At 31.4% G+C, this 22,186-nt stretch overlaps 1 protein-coding gene across 3 annotated transcripts in view; it reads left to right on the top strand.

Moving 5' to 3' along the window:
- Positions 1 to 22,186, top strand: part of ZnT63C (solute carrier family 30 member 1) — a 121,794-nt gene that overhangs the window by 10,385 nt on the left and 89,223 nt on the right. For 2 of the 3 annotated variants that reach the window (XM_017903879.1, XM_017903863.1), the window contains exon 2: positions 15,017 to 15,207. In XM_017903879.1, coding sequence (XP_017759368.1) covers positions 15,031 to 15,207 — 177 coding nt within the window. In that variant the 5' untranslated portion in view covers positions 15,017 to 15,030. Of the gene's footprint in view, positions 1 to 4,763; positions 4,782 to 15,016; positions 15,208 to 22,186 lie in introns of those variants that run through there. The other variant, XM_017903871.1, reaches the window with a different exon arrangement.

Below are 22,186 nucleotides of genomic sequence, written 5' to 3'. Positions count from 1 at the left end.
ATTCATTCAACTATGCAGCATAAAACTCAACGTATACTTTATATTTCAATAGCGAGACAAAACGTATACTTACGGAACATTAAAAACTAGTTAAATAAACTACAAAAGAAAACCGGTAAGTAGTTAGGGAAAATCGGAAAATAAAGAAATAAAATTACTCGAAGAGACACATATCGTAGATGGATAAAAAAGTTGGTTTTCTTTTTTATTTTTATTTTTTCTCAAGCCTGTAAAAAGTTGCGTCAACGCGGTTTCTTCCTATCCTTGACGAAGTTATCAATGATGATTATAAGAACGCATCGTATCATACAGCGAATCCTTTCTGATCAAATGGAATAATTGTGTCGTTTCAAGATACGATGAAGGACCGATATATGAGCATTTCAGCTTAGGCAAACAGTTAAAACGGTGCGAAGATGAATTTGCTCAAGATAACGATGAAAGTTTCCATCGAGGACTTATTCGAAAGAAGAACATATCATCTAAAATCGTGTTTCGAGATATTCAAAGCTGACATTTTCTTTTTATTATAAAATTCATTTTTATCATAGAATAAAATAATGCGAAAAATGACTATTATTTTGTTTCTAATAAAAAATGACCAAGCTTAAAATAAGTGATTTTACAAAACTTTTTCGAAATATCGATTTTCTTTTCAGTGTGTATATTACACACTGAAAAGAAACATTGGAAAGAAATATTCTTTCGAAGATACATTTTGTTATATACGAAGAAATAATGACACGTGACAAATTTTTTAACATTTATTAGATTATTAGATATTAGCATAGAACATTAGATTGTCATTTTTAATTAATGGCAAATTGACTTAACGATAGAACAAACGTAAATCCGATTTCGAAATAAAACTTAATTTGTAATATTTTATCCTAATTTAGCATTTTTTCCTCTAAAAAGGGTACTAATAAAAATTCTTTACACAACATTTTCTTTATTGCTATTTTATATGAAAAGCGTTTATCGTGTATCTTTTCCAAAGTGTGTAACAAACAGTTAGATTTACTCGTTCTCCGTTAACTTTTTTTCTATTTTAGACATAATTAATATCTTTACATTTTCCTAACATTTTTATTTGAAAAAAATTGGCGTTCTTCAGCTAGTAATTACTTGTAACAAAAATTTCTAAATATTATTTAATTTCGTACGCATTCGAAGTGATTTACCAGATCCATAATCAACAAATAAATACAAGAACTTTGTATATCAAGAGAAAAGAAAGCTATTATAACAAAAGTATTGCAAGAGCTGTCGCTCATTTTTCATCGTTTTGAAAACATCGATATACGCATATGAACACTAAAACAATTAGTAAAACCGAAAAGAACTTCTATTAAATTTTAGCATTGATAAAATCTAACTTTACGGGCTATTGAAGAAACTGCTAACGATTATATCAAAGAATACATATCTTTTTATTTTTTGCTTTTCAAATAGCTATTGCTATATCAAGAAAAATTTAATCTCTTTCCTCAAAGAAATTCGTGCAAAAAGAGAATAGGAGAGAACTTCTCCTACAGGAGTGACATAAAATCTTTGATAGATTGTAAAAGATTCTTATTCGGTAAAAAGCACGTCAGCGAAGTGCCAAAAGTTACTTCAACCCGACACGATTCTTTTTTATGATTTACCAATTCCAATTCCTGATGTTGACACGTTGAAGGCACGGATAAGATCTGCTATGCATATCTATGATCGAATTATGATCGAAGATACGTTGTTCAAAACATGATAACATATCGAATACAGACTGCACGAGTTGCAAACGACAGACGGTGCACACGTAGTAATCTATTTTAGGGGAAAGACTTTTCTAATTCGTATAAACTTTTGCTCGAGTCATCTATTTTTGTTGGTGTGGTTTTTACTTGATCAATTTTTTTTACTTTCTTAACAATTTTATGCTCATCTTGTATTTTCTTTGTTCGTTGTACACATACCAACTGAATCACTTGCGGAAATATATATTTTTCACTGTTGACACGAGATTTTTTAACTATTATATTACATTGAAACTGCAACAACAATTCTATAAAATTTTCTATATAAAATGAAAGCTCATCGCAAACCAACAAGATTAAAGTTAATAATACCATCAGATATATTTACGTGTTACATTACATGTTAATTCAGTTGAGGGTTTTTTACGCTTTTTGTATTAGACGTTTATTGTTTCTCTTTCTATTTATGAGTATTCATTATGGTACTAACGTTTATCGATTAACATATCGTTTACCAGCGTTCAAGACTGTAAAACGGAGCCAGGTATTCATGTTCGACAAAGATACGAGCTTTTGGAGATAATTGATGATATTGTTATGTAAATGGCAAAATAAACCGAAGAGAAGATCCAAGAGAATATCCAAGAGAAGATTAAAGAAATAAGAATTATTATAAAATCTATATACTAGAGTACAATAAGAAACTTCGAACTGAATATAATAAGTAAATTATTAATTTTTAAATCATCACTAAACCTATGCGGACATATAGATTTTAAGATTTTAGACATTTTATTGGTAAATTAAACTTATAAAATGCTGAATCTTCAGTTTTAATTCACGACGCGTTATTTTAAACGTGTTGCGATATATCAGAAGCGACAATGCATCATAAGAACATTACCTTTTCAGTGAACGAGGAAATTGTACGATACTCCAAAGTATAGCAAAACAGGATAAATTCTCACATAAACTGTTATTAAGGATTTCTTGGAATACTTACAGGGAAACATACCTGAGATTTACTCATATTTTACGACTAACATATAATTCATAAATACACTAACTCTCTTCAGCGATTGTCGATAAGTATGTATATCAAAATTATTAGGATCGCTCAAATGGACACGTTAAAAGCTAGCAACATTTAATAGATACTATATCAAATATAATAAAATATTGAAATTAAATTTACATTATTTACATTTGTTCACGTTTATTTATAAATTTTGTAAGAATCAAGTGTAATTTTGTCAATAGCTAATTTGTAAGTGTACGTTTAATGCAACGTCAATGGTATCGTCAAAGGTATCGCCGTATTGAAATTGAAATTGCAAATTTCCATACCTACCAAGAAAGAAAAATCATTTTGAAAAATAGCTAGTATACTAAACAAGTTGTATCCACCAGTGTAATATGCTATAAATAAGTAGGAGATTCTTTTCGAGTTATCCTTTAAATTTCTACTGAAATAATCGACTAGGTCTGCTGGAGATGTAATAGTTGAAAATTACAACAAACGGAGGAAAAGGAAAATAGAAGCCTTTTATTCTACCGATATAAATGCATCTGACCAACATACGGTATGTTTGTTTTATTTGGACTCGGTGAAATGTCTCAGAAACGATGAAAGAGAAATTGTTTGGTTCGAAGGGGAACATAACGTGGTATAAATGTCTTCTTTGTGGAGGAAGGGATGGCTGTAGATATATCGCCATCGTAAATATATTTATTCTCTATCTCAAGCGATACTTCCTGTGCCAGTGTTTCCAACCGGGGATCTAATAATGTACTTATTATATAAAAATGACTATTTTCAATACTTCTCGTGCAATAGTCTATGTGATATATTATTTTTTGTCGCAAGATATATCTTAGACTATGATGAGTAGAAGCATATATCATAAAAGAATCATTAGTTATTTTTTGCGTGACACGAGTAATACTTTCTTTTACCACTGCAATCTTTCTTGGCACGAGAAATTTCTAACACTCTTAAGCTCTAAAAATCTCTCTGCGGCTAGGATTCTTATTTGCGCAAATATCTAGTACTATTTGCTTACTTTTTAAAATCTTACCTTAGTTTCTTAATCTTCTCGCTCTTTCTCAGTTTCCTAGATCTGACTATGACGTTAGAAAATTGACGCATAATCATTTGAATAACTTGCTGCTATATTTAAATAACTGCTGCTATATTCACCTGAGGGTGAAATACAGGTACAAATCGTATTCCAACAATGCGTTGTATTAAATTTCCGTATCATTTAATTTATTCGTCCGTACTTTTCTCTGTTACGTTGTAATATAAATTTCATTTGCCTCAATAGTCCATTCTTAAATGCATCGAAAGAAGCATTTTTTGCATTAGAATGTTGGATACATAAGAAAAAGAGATTTTTCGAAATTTAAGCCAGGGAAAGAAAATTCATTGAAAAAAAAATATTTTACCAAACGGAAGTTTTAGTTGTTCGATAATACATTTTCCATTTATACGAAGAGTTCCCACGATAATAAAACCGCGATTATTTCACAATTCCTTCAGTACGGTACTATACATTAAGCTTACGGGTGTATATTACTCGTACGTTGTTATTTCGTGATGAGAGATGTATTTAAGGAACAATTAGAGGTTTTACATCTTTTTTTGGAAATGCGATTTTTCATAGTCTTTTCAAGCACATGGTTTTCATATTTAAAGTGTAACTTGTGTTTGAATGATTAAACATACGGGTGGAGATATTTTCTTGCAAAGGCACTTTTTATAAATATCTCGAAATAATATATTCCTCAAAATATAGCTATAAACGATATTTAATCAGTTGTTCGAGTGTATTATCAGAGAAACAAAAGGAAAGTTTTATTCATGGTATCGAACATTTCTAGAGTAGTATTTCACTCGTTAAAATAAATAATTCATCCAACTTACTGAAATCGATCTCTGTTCCCAATTATATAAAGAATTTGTTCAGAGACGTTGAATCATAAATCAGCTATATCCAAGCGTCTATCACCGTTTTCGCTTATATGGGTTAACATCACCGCGTAAGCTATAATTTTTGTCTCGTTAATCTTGGACATGCTCAGCTTTTCTGCTTTCTCGTTTGTATATTGTCACGAGGATACGTTCCGTGTAGGATGTTTGAATGATTTATGCATGGTCCTCATTTTTATCATTTTCCATTAAATTTCTCTCTTTCTCTTCCTATTCATATTCTTCTCGATGTTTTATAAATCCGAGTTTTGACAAATTGATATCTTTGCACGATAGAATTAAATTCGAGGTTACAAGTGTGTTTAGCTTCTTGCAATTTCTAACAATTTTCGTGATCTCTATTTCGTTTATTTATACCAACAGTTGTTTTAAAGACACGGCACTTTTGGATTACTCGGGAAATCACCAGCTACCAAATAATATTCGTATAATCCACGAGTGCACTATAATTTTGCTTTTATTATTTCTCCATTTCTTTTCCTTCTCTTTTTTCTCTAGTATCTGTAACAATTTGGATCGAGGATCGTATCGATCTTTTCGCATAGTGACATTTATGTAGTATTTATTGCAGTTGCAACATCCTGAGTTGCCCTTGATAAGTTAAAGATAGCACGTTTGTGTTATCATTAGCGTCCATCCAAAAACAATATTTATGTCATCGATTTCACTGATGATACTTTTCCAACTAGTCACTCGTTATATATATTAGTTACCGAGCGTCGCGAAGTGTTTACAGAAACAGTAGCTGAAGGACGGCCGGGGATTGACGCATACACTGCGACGGATATCCACGTATAAGTAAAATTCAATGTATCGTATCGAAAGTTTATTTTTATCCATATTTTGGAAACTATTAAATTCTCGACGCTGAAATTTTTAATTTACATTCGCATTCTCTCACACGATTATGGGGATAGAGCAGACACATTTTTCATCTACGAATTAAATCATTTAACATGACACAGGCGAGTCGGGCGCATCAAGATTAAGCGTGACAGAACGATAATGGGCAATACAAAGCCTTTGTATAGATGTAGACTCGGTGTTAACCATTGACAGAAGATAAAGCCGTGATAACGTAACCTACTGCTATATTAGAGTACGCGGCCCAGATTATAAAATTTATTATTTGCGTATTCATTTAAGAGCTAAGAATTTATTTAATGTCGTCCTCTATGTCAACTTTTCAGGTCTGTATATTACGTCATGTATATTACAGCAATCTAAGAAAAAAGCTACAATTTTCTAGATCACGATAAAATTAAAAATTTAATTTTTGATAATATTTTTCAATTCGAAATTATCGTGTAGCGTAGTAGTAATATCGTTTAACTTTAAATTTGCACGCTTATCAAAATTTGAGATAAATTGTCTCGTTATCGTCAGTGTTTCTTCATATGGTACGTGTATAGTTACATTATCGCTACAATGCTCATTACATCGAGTCTTATATCATGCTTTGTGCTTGCATTTCTTCCATTCGTAAGAATATACGTACATTCTTCGAATGCTTTATTATTGTAATTGAATTATTTACCTTAATTTAGTAGTACGTGCAAAATCTGAAAGATAATAATTTTATGTATATTTATGATAAATTTTTAGTTTACAAAAGTATTCTATAAAATAAGTTGGTAACGAATGAATTATTGTATTGCAATATTTTGTTCTTATATCTTCGAAAGAAAGCAAAGGAAAATATTTTCTTGATAATATGTACAAGTATGCAATAGTACCCTATTGATATCGAAATGTGCGGGCTAATTTCTAAACTCGGTTAGAGTTTTGCGCATGTGCGCGCGCATGAGAGCGGCGGGGGGGGGGGGAGGGGATGGCACTGTGGCGTGTTGTGAGTTTACCTATCAACGTGATTGACCAACTGCATTTATTATACACTCTTATGCGTTGAATCATATGATTAACTTATATTTTGATGTGCTGTCATATATGGAAATAGGCACAAATCAGGACGCTACGAGGAGAATAAGAACTAGGAGAATAAGGAATACTATTGTATAGTGGTTTCAACTTGCATAATTTTATTAACACTAGAAATAACTGGTTTTAGATTTGTTATTTTCGTAGTCACTGAGAACATATTGTCGCTTCCGGCAAAATTAATATCATCTTTCATTAAGATCCTAGTGTAATTTCTATATTTATTCATTTTCAACATATCACTTTTAGCTGTACACGATATGTTTACATACACGTTACTAGTCGATTGTTCCGATATTAAAACTTATTAAATCATTAATTACAACAAATCAAAGTTTCGATCTTGTCATAGGTTCATGAATTTTAATATAGGACGTTATAGTCATGGATTACGTTTTTTTAATCTTAATCTGTTACGGTTATTAAAAAAGAAAGCAATTATTCCTATTTCTTGATTTATTTTAATAGTATATGGAGTATTGAATATTAAAAATTCAGACACAATGGAGTTTATGTATTTTATTAGAAGCGAATAGACGAAAGTAAATTTAACGCTCTTCTTTACACATCACGTAAGATTTTACCGTTCATAGAAATCTTTCAAGTCTATGTTGAAGGAAGACAAACGTCTTCGAAAAAATGTAGGAATAAACACAATCTCACAGGAACCAAAAATTACTAAGGATTACTAATTATTTAATATCTTTGACACATATTTTCATTTAGATTTTTGTCTTACCGATTACTTGTCCATGCAACTGTGCGTGATTCCTGTGTAATACTTCTTTACCTATCCATTTTTATATTTTTCACAGTTAAATCGAGTTTATATTTCTTTTGACTTGTTAGTTTATTTTGCAGAATCTACGAATTCGATAAAAATGCTATTCAATTATTTAGGTATAACTTAATTCGCTCCAAATTTTTGCACGATTAATGAATCAATATTGGCTATCTAGTTTGTTAAATATAAACTTTGTGTTATTTATTGTGACACGTATACATGTAGGGATATGATTTGATCGTCAATATACGGAATAAAGGATGTTGTTAATTCCAACATATTTTATTTACGAGCTAAAGAGACTTAAGAGTAAAGATACAAGTTAAAAGGTTAAACTAATTACGCAATCCACACTCGCATGTCTATTCTCCGAACTATCGCCGACTGGACTTTCTTTCAAACTTCGTGTACAATTTTCACTAACAGGACTGTCCGAGGACAGCCTTTGCACCCTCATTTAAACCCTGCGCTTTATCTTCTTTCATACTCGAGCTTTCTTCCTCGATCACGCATTTCCCATAGCCTCGCTCTCGAAGTGGGTCACGTACCCTAAATATTCAGGCGCCTCTCGCTCTTCACTTCCATTCTATACAGTCATAAATATTCCGTTCATCCGATCTTTGCACGCGGTCACTCGTCCTTCCGCGCGCACTTCAGACGTCGCTCTAAGCATTCAGTCGAAACCCTAGGTTACTGTTAAAGTTAAAAAACAAGGGTTCCTTTGCACTAACTCTCGCATTTACAATTCCTACATACATGAAACCAAAGACAAAATTTCTAATATACAAATTAATATTTGCTGATAAAATCGAATTAAATACTCTGAAAGTTCACATAAAGTTCACTGAAGGTTAAAATATATTCACTTTATTATTTTTGCTATAATAATTTAGTTAAATATTTTTACGGATTTGTTTTCATTTATATAAAAAGATTTATTCGCGCTTAATAACACCTCGATTTTGTATTCGTAATATAGTATAGTCGTTTAGGACAATAGGAATTTTTATTATTCTTAGAACCATTTGTTTTCAAATATTCGCTTACATATAGAATATTGTAATTAATAGTCTAATTTTTATAGTAATAATTTTATGGTATTCGTCATAATATCAAAAATCAAAATTTCGTAGGATCATTTTTTTCATTTTCCTAAATTTTCACTTAAGACTGATTTAGTTACATAAGACGTATGCATTAGTATATTCGGTCCAATTATCCCGGTATAGTTCACCGAGCTAAGTCAATCAGTTTTCACTGCGTAATCAAGTCTGTTATGATACTTGTTACCTTTTCTGATTACTCATTTTTTTGCCAAATAATTGAAAATAAGTACAGTAATATGGAAAATATTTTGAAAGCATTACAACGCTGGAATTGAGAGAAGGTGACGAGATGATTGCATGTGAAGCGACAGTGATATTGGCAATTCCATGTTATAACAAGGCACGTGAAATATGTAATTGACAATACGTTGATTCATTTATTCTAAAGCAAGATTAGAAGATGTAGTTTGAAAAATTAACTAATAAGTAGAAATAAAAATATTCGAAAAAATTGCAGCTTTTTGTTATTAGATATTAGATTTTGTTATCAAATAAACTACTCGGTATGTGCAGAATTGAAGATATTAAATGGCAAGGCATACGAACGATACGAAAATAAACAAAGTTAAAACAGTATAGAGGTTTCCATTCATAGAAAGATTTGACGGATGAAAAAGAGAAAAACGTATTTTATGCAACAACGATGAAAAATTTATTTGGCCTATCTATTGCTGAGGTTTCGAGAAATTTTGCGGTCTTTCCGTTTTACGTTTATAATTTGGTTTCATTCGAAAATTTCGATTTCGTTACAAAGGGAAAAAATGGACAAACTAATTTCAACAAGGGATATCATTAAGTATAATAATCGTTCAAGTATTATAGGAACTCTGTTGAGCTAAATAATGCAAATTTCGATTCATTTATGTTTTCAAAACGGGTAAAACATGAGATTAAGGTTTGCATGTTATGTGATACAAGAAAAGTTATTACTGTTATAATTTTTAAATTGACGTAGAGAAAGTTGTATAACGAAGAAATAATGAAATAGTATACATTGTTAAGAATTGTATTTTGCACGAGTAAGATACAAGCCATCATATTACAACCGATAATTATTTTACAAGCATAGATTTTGCAAACGGTTAACGAAACTAAGAATTACGATAATTGAAATTATGTAGAAAAATTGAAAAAGCTTGCCAAGAAATTTTGTTGAAGTAAAAAACTATGTATAAAACATACTATTTATTACAAATTTAATATCAAAATGCAATGCCATAAACCTTATCGTTGTGCTTGCATATATAAATGAACATGCGATTTCGAGAGTAGATCAAAATTTTATTCTATTATTACTTCATTTTTAAACGTGACTTCAGTTTTAACGAGTGTTGTAAGAAAATCATAAACAATTTGTGTATGTGTAAGATACATTTTTAAATGTCAAAAATAATACAATGCAGAAATTTCGTGCATTTCTTGCGATTCGAAAATATTGATTCTCTTTATTAGGTTCTTTAGACAGAAATAGATAATAAACATTCGTGTATTGGGTATTCATATGAAATATTAATTATGGTAATTATGCGAATCTTATAATAGTAAGATGCGTCTCTAAGGAGACACAGGTCAGTACAAATTTTTTATACAAATTTCAAGCAAATTAATATTTTTAAACATTATTTTAATATTTTTAATATTTCTAAAATTTTGTAATTTTTATCGTATGTTATTGGTAGAAGTTTAAAGGAATAGAAAATATCCATAAATTTGTTTAATTTAATAACCATGTTATCTATCCAAAGTTACGAGATATAGCCTTACTTCGAATACTATAAAAGACAGTTTTATATTGAACATTTCTTCGTGACTTGTATGTTTTAAAATGTAATACAAAGTTTTTTATAAGGTGTATATTTTAAAATATACTAAAAAGCTAATTCATTATTTCATAATAAATGTGCCATCCAATACTTTAAGTCTTTTAAGAAAAATTTCTGGTTCGCATAAGATACTATCAGATGGTGATAATAGGGGAGTATATGACTGATTTATTGTTTATAGAATATGACAACCTTGGCTGTCAAAAGATTTTCATACACGAAAATTTCACTTTCCGTTAAGCAGTATCCAGTCATCTCGAGCATTTGCTAAATATTTTATAAGCCTGTAATATCTATTGATTTTGCTAGATGATTAAAATCAGTTTTTTTAACGTTTCACGGCAATACATTTCCAAACTAAAAAATGATAGACTATCTTTGTAGCTTCGTAATAGCTGCACAAACAGATATGACATCTACAATTATTTTTGTTTTCGATTAATAAATTTTCATGATATATTTTTTTTACGATATTTTTACGACAAGACTTTCAGAATAATATTACATTTTTTTTGGGGGGGGGGCGGGGTTAAGTCAGTTTCTAAAGTTATCTTTAAATTCAATTATGCAGATTGTTATTTAGCTGGTTGTACAAACTAAGAGGGCTTGAATATACATATGTACATGAAAAAATGAATGGAAAATGTACAGTAACATTTTTTCGTTCTAAGCTCCGTTTCTGCATAAATCAGTGTTAAAAATTCATAATGTAAGTATCTACGTGAACTTTTTATTTTATCCTGCTTAATGTTTATGTAATATGTATATTACCATATCAATTTCTTGCATTACTTATTAAGGGATAAACATCGAAGTATCAAATTATTTTGGTATCAAAAATTTACTTATTAATTTAAATATCGTCGATAAATTATCGTTCTGCCTTTTGTTAATATATTTGAATCTTGCGTATCGCATTTCCACAAATATTTTCTATGGTATATTTTTTGATTGTTCGAATCATTGATCTAATCAGTATTTGCTTTTGAGATATGTGCGGAAAACTTTGACCGCTATCGACTTCCGCATATACATGCGTGTGCATCCGTGAGATAGGTATCCACAGGCAGAGTCGATGCGGATATGATTGCACGCACCGTTGACGTTTAAAATATATTTATGTATAGGAATTCAAACTACCGACAAAAGTAATTTACCGATTATATTGGTTTGAGTTAGGTTTTAGATATTTTAGTTAGGTAGTTTGAAGTAGAATTCCGCATACAATATATCGTATATATACAATACAGACATCAATGATTCGTATAATCAGATTTGTTGAACACCGAACCCACTGGTTGTGCCTGTGTATGTCTCACGGATGCATACGTATAAGCGCTATTCAATTCTACGGTATCGAAAGATTTTTGCGAATATACCGGAAACTAAGCCGGATTAGTACGTAGAGGAAAAACTTGTTCAAAATATTGTCTTTTATAACATACACGTTTGAAAATCATCGAAATCGAAGATGAGCCAGCTCATCGATGATATGATACTCGTGGTTGCATGTTCGCACTTTGATAGTTATGAATTCACTTGTGTTTGCACTTACTCTAATTCATATATTTTTTAAGCCCGGATAGATTCTATAGATCTTTGCAACAGCGTTCCGAATGATATTGTTACTTGGTTTCTTTGTTTAAGATTCGAAGAAGCGCACGTGTGCAAGATAAGCCAAGGTCTGTCTCTTATTTCAGCGGCCAGTGCTTTTCCTCTTCAGTATGCATGCCTTTTTACTGAATCATTCAGTTAGTATTTCCAGAAACGCTAGATATAGAATCGATTGCGAATTTTTGTGAGTTCTTCTATCCATATAAGCCAACGTATTTCAACGCGTGATGTAAATAAAACGCATTAAAATTTATATAAAAAATCGCATAAAACATCGATATGCGATCATTTTATGCGATATTTCCATGTATCGATATATCAATAAAATATCGATAAACCAAATTATAAGCAATCGAGGTAAATTGCAACGCATCAATTTCCATGAAATTCTTTATGAAAATTAATTTAACTTCGTATAAAATAATTTAACTTTACCAATGTATATCGTAAACTTTGTCAGAAATTTGCGGATCAGTTTTATTCGTCTTGACGATATCTTAATAAATATTGATATGTCGTTTAGATATTTATAATACATCGATAATATGTATATCTAGAACGGGTTTTACTTCGTCGAAAACGCCAATCAGCAAGATGTTAATATCATTATCGATTTAACATCTTACTCCCTAAACGTGACAAGAAACAAGTTTAGAGTAGATTCTAAACATTCTAAATAAGTTTGAGAACAAGGTAAAATCTTCGATATTTTCAAGTTGAAAAATTTAATAACCTCCGATCTCGTACTAACCCGATATAGGGAAAAATTGAAAAAGAAAAGAAAAAAGAAAGAGACAAATGTTTAGTTTTATAAAATATTGTAACATGTAAAGAAATCTACCTAAAAAAATAGTTGCATCTTAGAGCTTTTATAAGGATATGAGAATTAGTTAAGAAAGTTGAACATCTTCGATGATGTCTTTTGTATTAGGCTATTACAGCTATCTGTATTAGCCTTCTAATTTTCCTAATTAGCAGTTAATAAGCAGTTAGAAGGTCACCAGAACCCTTGTTGTAAATTTCCTCTTAGTTTTTTCTTAAAAGTTGTTTGACTTTACAATTAATAATTTTCTGCAATTGAAAGCACAAGATAGTAGAGTCGGTTTTGTTAGTACTATAAAGTATAGTCGATGATTTACAACTTTAATTATGACGTACGCTACGTTCCATTTGAGATACTCGAAGGATTACCTGTAGATGTCTGTCTGTCTGTCTGTGTGTGCGTGCGCGCGCGCCAGATAGAAACCTGATATATCGAGTGACTCTCTAAGCTAAGTGACTCATTGCAGATTATAATGTAGTCTCGTGAATGAGCCTAAACCGAGTCGCCTGATTGAAACTTGGTTCACGCTTGAATGAGTGTGATTGACCGAATGATCTGAACTTCTAAAACTAACTAAATTAACAGGATTGACAATGAGAGAGCGGATGTGTAGCCTGATATATACATTAAGACACTTGCAATTTCAGCAATTACTCGTAACGTTCTGTGCTACTGCGCATTCAGGTTGTCCAGGCGGCGACATAATGGTGAAAAATAAAGTCGTATCAAAATTAATTTTCCAAAATGTCATTCTAAATACTTCGAATCGAATGAAAGTTGTACATTTTTTAACAATGCAAGCTTCATTTTGATGTATACCGTTGAATCGGTTTTGCTTTTTATTCGTCATTTATACATCTAGAAATTTTAAAGTACCTTCTTATACAAATCGGTATAACTTCATTATTACAACAATGACAGATATACGATATATTTTTAAATAGTTCGAATGAGAATGAAGTATTTAACGAAGATTCTTTTCAGCACCATCTTTTCTATATTATTCTCTAGCTCTTTACGCTACTAGGGAGATTTAATGTAATAAGCCACTTTTTTTATTCGACATACCTTCGCTATAATTGGAATTTTCGAAAAATGTTTCGTGCATTAGTTACTCAGCTTTGCGAGGATTAATGATAGGAGTTTTATCGTGAAGGCTTAATTTTTTCAAAATGAAACGCTGTGTTTTATTGCTCTGTGAACAACAAGCACGGTATAGCATTAACTTAAAACATTACCAAGAGTTATATAAACAAATTTTTTGTCGAACTTTCGGTGGTATTTACGTAATTGTATTCTGTTTAGTTGTATTCTGTATCCTATTAACAATAATCACCATTATTCTTTTTGCCCATTATTCATAGTGTGCTAAATTCTTAATTTTAGTCAGTGTAAAATTCGTATTGCAGTGTGAATTCATTTGCTAATGAATCTATTCTTATAAATAACGGTGCAATTAATCGACTAAATTATTACTATTTCATAGTAGGTGATTAATCCTAACGAAAGGTACATACTTGCGTGTTCTTGTTAATAATCTCATCATTGAAACGTATTTAGCGAACAAAATTTGTCGAAAGAATCTATACATACGCGTTTTGTCCAAATTTCTGTAACTTAGTTCTGAATCTTGGTTTCTGGAAGTTACCTAGAAATATCAACGTAATTTTATTCATCCAAGTTTTAGATATGATTAAAGATGTTCGTGATAGTTATATTGCACTAATAACGAGAGAAATAGCCTGAAAAGTCGGAGATTAAGTTGAACGTGATTTCGAACATGGTTATGAAAATTGGACAGAATATTTTGCTTATACTACCTTTTGTAGGTATCGAAGGAATTAGAGTTGTAGATGGCTTGTCGATTTTTAATCATTGTTGTATTTTTAAAAATCTCTAATCGCGAATATGTACTTTACGCTAATTCGATCAACGATATAATCGACCAATATCGTCAGATTTCTCGATATGTATACACGTAAAAAAAGAAAGAACTTACTTTTCATAAGTTCTACAAATTCATATTTTTTTTTTCCTTTCACAGTTTTCAATTAATTTCAATGTTTTATCATTTTTACATTCAATATGTATACTTCGCGTTTTACATGATTTTTTTCTTAGATTTAACGTTTGATATAAGAAAATTAGGCCTATATTGTTTATTTATTTTTATATAAAATTGAAATATCATTTTTAGGTACAAACGTCACTATGGGTCGTTACACAGGAAAGAAATGTCGTTTATTAACGATGTTATGGCTCACTGCGCTATTTTTCTTAGTAGAAATAGTAGTGGGCTATGTAACTAACTGTATGGCTTTAATAGCTGACAGTTTCCATATGTTATCCGATGTGGTAGCTTTGGCTGTTGCATTTCTTTCTGTAAAGGTAAGTAGCACAAGATGAATATCATGTTATTTCGGTGTGACAATTTTAATGAATTTTATTTGTTCTGTTACTATTGTAACCCTCATCGGCATTTTAATCTTCGTCTATTGTATCATATATTTTATATCTTATCCTAGTTTTCCACAAGTCTGTTCAAATCGAATATTTTGCAGATGAAAATATAAAGAATTAAAAATAATTGTTTTTTATTCGGATTAAATATCGAAAAGTAATATCGATTCGAATTTTTCGAATATTTAACCTTTAACATTGCTTCGAGCAAATATACCTTAGCGGAACGACATTAAAACGATATCGTAAAATTACTTGGTAAAAACATCGAAGATACATACATACTATGTATATATATATATCTGCGGAAACTTTGTATCTCGATAAATCGTGCAAATGTGCAGCGTGGTGTTCCATTTAAATCGAATCAGTCAAATATTCCTCGAAACTATCCACGATATCGAAAAATATTTCAAACAAATGTTGAACGGTTTTGAAAAATCATTCATTCAAACGATATTTTAACGTTAATACTGGCTAGAGTCGTATCGTTTTAAAGCTGATATTCAAAGTTATCCTTCTCAGCCTAGATATGTACTTTACTAATCGATTATTCCCAATATATGCACTCGAAATGTCGTCTAAAGTAATAATTCTTTTTACCATAACTGTTTATTTAGAAGAAACTAACTTACATCGGATTATTAGGTGCCTTATCAACCATTTAATCTTTTTTCTCTTTTCTTACCTATTTTTCTTTTTTTTAGTAAAAATACTAATTTTTTAGTATGACCGCTGGTTTTGAAGATATTCTACTTAAATGGTCGATTTAAATAGGACATCCTGCATATACAGTACAGAAATGATTCATTGTCGAGACTGTCCGACTGGCTGTAGACTAATGGTGTCGTCTTTATTCACGCGTATTCTCATTATTCGCTAAGTCAATCGCATCCACAAGTGTATCTGGTGGCAAGGAAGGGGAGAAAATGTATCGAAATAGAAAAAATAAGGCATTAACGAGTAACGTTGGTTGTAGTTAGCTTTTGCCGCATATTTTTGGCAAGCAGAGTTAATCTTACAGAAAAAAATGTGTTTTTATCTTGAACTTGGGTCGTTCAATTTACGGGAGCTTAGTCAACGAGTCACGTCTGTACTGTACCGGGTGTTTATCGTAACGGTTGTCACAGTATTTCAGGCATTTACTGAAAAATTAATTTCATTTTACCTGACAAAAAGATATTTCGAACGTAACAGCTTCGACTCAACTTTTTATTCGATAAAAAGATCAATTTAAATCTTGACTTTTTTAAACAGTACAATGTACTCTTGTCTTCGTAGCATCAAAAAATGAATTCAGTGACCCAGTATACAATGATTTTTAGATGACCTTTATCTCTACCTTTATCTGTTATCTACGATAATTAAAACAATATGTTTCCTACGCGTAAGCGAGACGTAAACGTAACTCATTGCTACTGATACTTGCTAACCGTATATAAATAGTAGATACTATACATTTATCCTTGATTCTATCTTTCGCTGACATAATATTGCGAAATTTGTCTTAAAATCAGTAGTTCGGTATAAAAACATTGAATTGAAACTACGATTTTGTAATAAGTATATTTTCTTTGTTTAAATCGTTTCACGGTTTCATAATAGTATTTATCGCTAAACGCTTTACGTAATTAAAAAAATATTGTTTGCAAATACAAACAACAGTGAGGAGGACTACGAGTCAGGTCGAGCAAATAAAGCAGATTTTGTTCAGTGCACTTGTATGAATTTTCAAATTCAATACGTTTTCGAAAAAGTAATCCTGTATAAAAGAAAACAAAAAGTATTTTGTATTTTTGACGTAATTTTATGCGAAGAATCATTGTTGGTCGTACCACGATTTTGCAAATACACCATATAAAGAGAAAGCTAATTAGTTTGATGGTCTAAACCGTTATTTTTCGATATGAAAAATTATAGTTTACAATGTATATGAAACAATTTTATGTGAGATAATGTTGCGCAATGTCAAGGAAGCCACAACGAGTCTGTGATAATTCCTTGTAAATATCTTTGACGCGTGGATAGTTTCAGAGTGGCTTTTTGTTTCTTGAAGTAATACTTGAAATCAACCTACACTTTTTCTCTTTAGCGCAACAGCTGTTGTTTAAATCCTTTTCCCGGAGTATAACGTAAGATTATCCGACATTAAATAAATACGTAAAACTTTTCTGTTTACGATGTAAAAGGTATTCGAAATAATATCTGTTTAGATGTAGGTAACGTTGTAATCAGCGAATTGTTAAATACAGCTCTTATTACTTCTGTCTCATGTTTTATGATATAATCGGTGATTTTCGAAACATTTTGTTTATATAAAAGAAATTTTATTGTAAAATATATAAAAGAGAAAAGAAAAAACTTTTTGTAATTTTTCCGGATTTAAAGACTATGTTCAGCTGAGGGGAAAAATCGTTTGCACAGTGTTTAAGTTGATCATTTTGCAATTTAAACTGTTTTAATACAATCGTTAGATTATATTAATATCGTATATACCAGGTTGTTTATAGTTTATGTAACATATTTTGTACATTCGAATCACGTTTAAGTTACGCTAAATTCAAACAAACAAAGTAGATATTGCTAATATGAAAGTAATGGTTAGAATTTTACAGTGACATTATTAATGACACGTTATTTGTGATAGATTGATTCATTTGGAAAAATTATTTTAAATTGGTGGATAGATATTTTTGGAGAAAAATTTGTTAGAGTTATTGAAGCAATAATCAAGTCGATATAGTAAATATCAAAAAGCGAGGAAATTGCTTTAAATAGAAAAGGAGGATGTTAAAAAACGTTCATTTTTGGCATCGCATGGAAGTGACAAATTTCTTTCGAATATTTAGGAGCATTTTCCAAGGAACAAAAAGTTCTTTTATCACATTGCTGTGAAAAAATGATGGGAAAGTTGTCAAAAACGGTTTGAAATATGTGAAAATGAGATTGATCGAACATATTCGCGCGTCATGTTTCGTCCTCTTCGTCTTTGGTGCAAAGTCGATAATTAGTTATGTAGACGGCTATATAGCAAATATTTACGGACTATATCACGAATCTAAAAATAATGCATCAATTCTAAATGAATTGTTGTTAGAAACCAATACGTGCAATCAATTCGAAGCGCATGAGCTTTTAAAATGCCATCATTTGCAGATGAACTTCGGAAACCATTTACAGTTTAATAAGCAAACAATCACGAATCATTAGAAAAAATTGTTTTATGATCGAAGTAACTAACGGACGTATAAAGAGCTGTATTATAAATGTATCCAAAATATTTGATTACACACCTTATTCCATCACTTCAAAATAATTTCTGCCATTCTAATCGCAAAGTTTCATCCAATACTGCCCTTGATCACCTTATTATAGACAGGAGTTTGCAATATTCGAATCAGATTAATTCTTTGGAACACTTGGTATATATAGAAAATGTGAACATAAGGCGAGCAGATTTCCAACGTATAGAAGTCGTACAATTAGAATCTTATCAACATTAAGTTACAAAGATCAGTGCTTTGAAGATCTATGCTTGTAAAACGGAAATTTTGATTTTCAAACTGCAACACCATCGTATCGTATCGATTGTCAAAAGTACCAAGTCACCGTAGAAGCAAATAACAGCATTTTACTGAAAACGAAACAGCATCAACGGCATTCGAATACTTAAAAATATTATGTATACATATTAGTAGATGAAAGTAAAGTCGGACTGGAAGCCGTTCTTGCACGCATATGTAGCAATCCTTACATGGTATTTCGGTTTAGTTTGGTTCAAACCTTCGGCTCATTTGCTAGCAGAGATCCCGCTAATTATATCGAATATGGTTCAGTATACGAAGAGGTAAACGACGAAACATCACGCTCGAGTATGTTTGATCGGTCTCATTTTTACTACTTTCCTGTCGGCGAAGTGATAAAGAAATTTGTTGTTCTTTGGGAGATGCTCTTAATAGTCTTGAAGGAATTTTTCATTTCCAGGCGATGCCAAAAATGGCTTTTTTTCTAACACCCTCTGAGATAATTTTCAAGAGAAAAATTTAATATAATTTCACCTAAATTTACATCGTGTAAATTTCATAATAAATTTTCATTCGTATCTTCTTAGTAGCTGTATAAAAATCGATTTTTATCAAGCCTCGTGTTATCTTGGTTTTATTCCGTTGGAGGTTTTCGATTGTTTTGATTTTGAAGTAGAGAAGGAGGAAAAGGCTTAGGGAAAATAAAAGCAGTATTGGATTCATCGTATCTATAGAATACCGAATAAAATTAACTAATTTATTGCGCTATTTAATAGATTGCCGAGTTATGACGTACAATTTAAAACTTATTTCTTAATGATATTTAATAATATTTAACGTACAGTATATTCGGTTATATATTTAATAATGTAGTTTTTAAGGAGTCTTTAAGGGCTTAAATTATTTACCAAGATGAATACTGAATACCGAATATGAATATTTATTGCATCATCCATACAGAGAAGTTTTTGAATGTTAACTGTTGCAGTTACATACAAACTTATACTTAAATCTGTACTTACAACTCTATGCTTGAACCTATTAAATATACCTTATATGTATAATTTTCAGTAAAAATAACGCGTCTGTTTGCTGCAACTTTTATATCCGAGACACCGATTTCTACTTCTTAACTCTATTAGTTGTTAACTTTTATTGCATTTTCCTGGCGACTATTATGTTTTTCCTTTCTCGCTATGCTTTCAATTTCTCCACTACATACAGGACGTGTTACCTAAAATTAGTTACCTAGTTACGTGTCGTCCCTGAAAGCGTGTTCATAGCATAACTCTTATTTTAATTTGCTATCATTCTAAAGACTATTATTTTGTACTATGACTGTTAAGCCGAAGATTAGACGTGCATCGCCGCCCTGTCAGTGGATTGAGTCATATATCTAAATGTGAAAGTTCAGAAAATTTACAAGTACCAGACCCGACAGATTGGACCCATGTGCGACAGACCCACGAAGGCGACGGACGGACACCACTTTGCAAGGGAAGAGAGAGAGAGAGAAAACTTGCTTCTAATGAATCCAACTCTCGATGGCTATTACTTTCCTTAATTCTTCTCGATACACAGTATACGTCGCTTTCCCCTCTCGCGTAAGACTCTCCGGCTCGCTCCTCGAGCTGCCCTTTTAACCCTTTCGGTACGAGCGCCGGATATATTCGAAATCCATCTGTGTAGAATTTTATATAAACATCTTTTAATATTAAAGCTACAAACAATACTTGTTGGAAAAAAACATTGTGTTGTTAAGCTTCTTATTGAACGTTTAAGAAAATCTTCATACGAAAGAGGACTGACCATGTGCTATGTGCGCATTTTCGACACGGCATCCCGTACGGCGGAAGTGTCACGGCGGACAGCGCGCTTGTGCCGAAAGGGTTAAAGGTGGCCCTCCTTTGTTCATTCGTCGCAAAGATCACGCGGATGGCCGGTTATCACTGCTACGTGCTCCTCACTCACGTCGCCTTATCGGTAACCTGAGCTCGTATAATCTTACCAACTCTTACAACTTGTAAATCCACGTCATTGACCATCGAAAATCAGCTCCTTGACAGCTTCCTACTCCTCAGCCAAAGGTCCTTCCGTCACACCCTCTGTCCAATTAAAAATTTTTACTTTTCCTCCACTAATATTTATCCTAACCAATCAGAACCAAGCTGGAGAAAACACTGGATAGGACACGACGAGACATACATATACTTATAAACGCGTGTTCGAAACAGTACTCCGATAAATCTACTCTACTATAATAATTGTATACTTTTACTGTAAATAAACACTCTATTTTAGCATCACACTCGCGATCCTTAATATTAGAAAACCAATCACGCAATATTAGTTCGGCGCGTGATAAGCGGTTTTGGAAATCGAAGAGTTACAATACTCTTCTGTCACGCGAATCGAAGGTTACTTTGAAATCGATAGACACTGCGTTTCCGTTTTTCCGTTCCTCTCTCTCGTTTTCTACCATTCGACGAGAGGAATAAAAAATATCTGTAAACCCTAAAAACGATCTTTTCCAGACGAAAAGTTAACTCTTATTATCTTCGAACATTCGATGTAGCGCAAGTAATCTTTTTCTCCGAAGTATCGAATGAGAAAAGATTTAAAATGCGTTTAATGTTGTCAGCGCAAGATTATTATAGACATAGGCAAGGATTATTTTTAGTATGCAACTTTAATACAAACCTTTGCTATAGTCAAATTTTTCATATGCCTTCCTTCTGTTACGACGCAAAACTCATATATGCGGATCATTGATAGATATACATCTTCAAATATCCTTTTCAAACTTTATATCGGAAGAAAGACATTTTCTGTTTGTTCTCGTAATTCCGCTACATTATTTATTATTGACGAATGTTTTCGTTACTTTCGTTAATACTTTCGTTACGGGTGCCGACTATAGTCGGCGGCCGCGCGACGACCTGTGTGTACGGGTCTCTGCGTTGATCCTTGTTTTAGAATTTACCATATTGAATTAAATTACAAAGAATTATAATTTCATGTCTAACTACCCCAAATTGTATTTTTACTTATAATAATAGCAAAATTTCTAAATATGTAAATAACTGAATATTTATACAATATACTCATTTTCGTGTTTTTGATATAATACGATGAAACAGTTGTTATATAGTTCTTAACCTCTTAGGCACTGAGCACCACTATAGTAGCTTACGCGGATATATTTTTCTGTACGGCGCACCACTATACTGGCTTACGCGGATGGCCATCTCTGTCTGTTTTAAGACGTACCATACTGAAATGTACTATTAATTATTAGAATAAATTGTTAAAGTTAAAATGCGCGTTAAAATCATATCTTAATTTTAAAAAATTTTTTAAATAAATATTTTTATAAATACTAA

The sequence above is a fragment of the Eufriesea mexicana genome, unplaced genomic scaffold (genome assembly GCF_001483705.2).
Source record: "Eufriesea mexicana isolate 0111107269 unplaced genomic scaffold, ASM148370v2 scaffold4744748238, whole genome shotgun sequence".
NCBI classification, from domain to species: Eukaryota; Metazoa; Arthropoda; class Insecta; order Hymenoptera; family Apidae; genus Eufriesea; species Eufriesea mexicana.
This window is presented reverse-complemented; position numbering and strand designations above follow the sequence as displayed.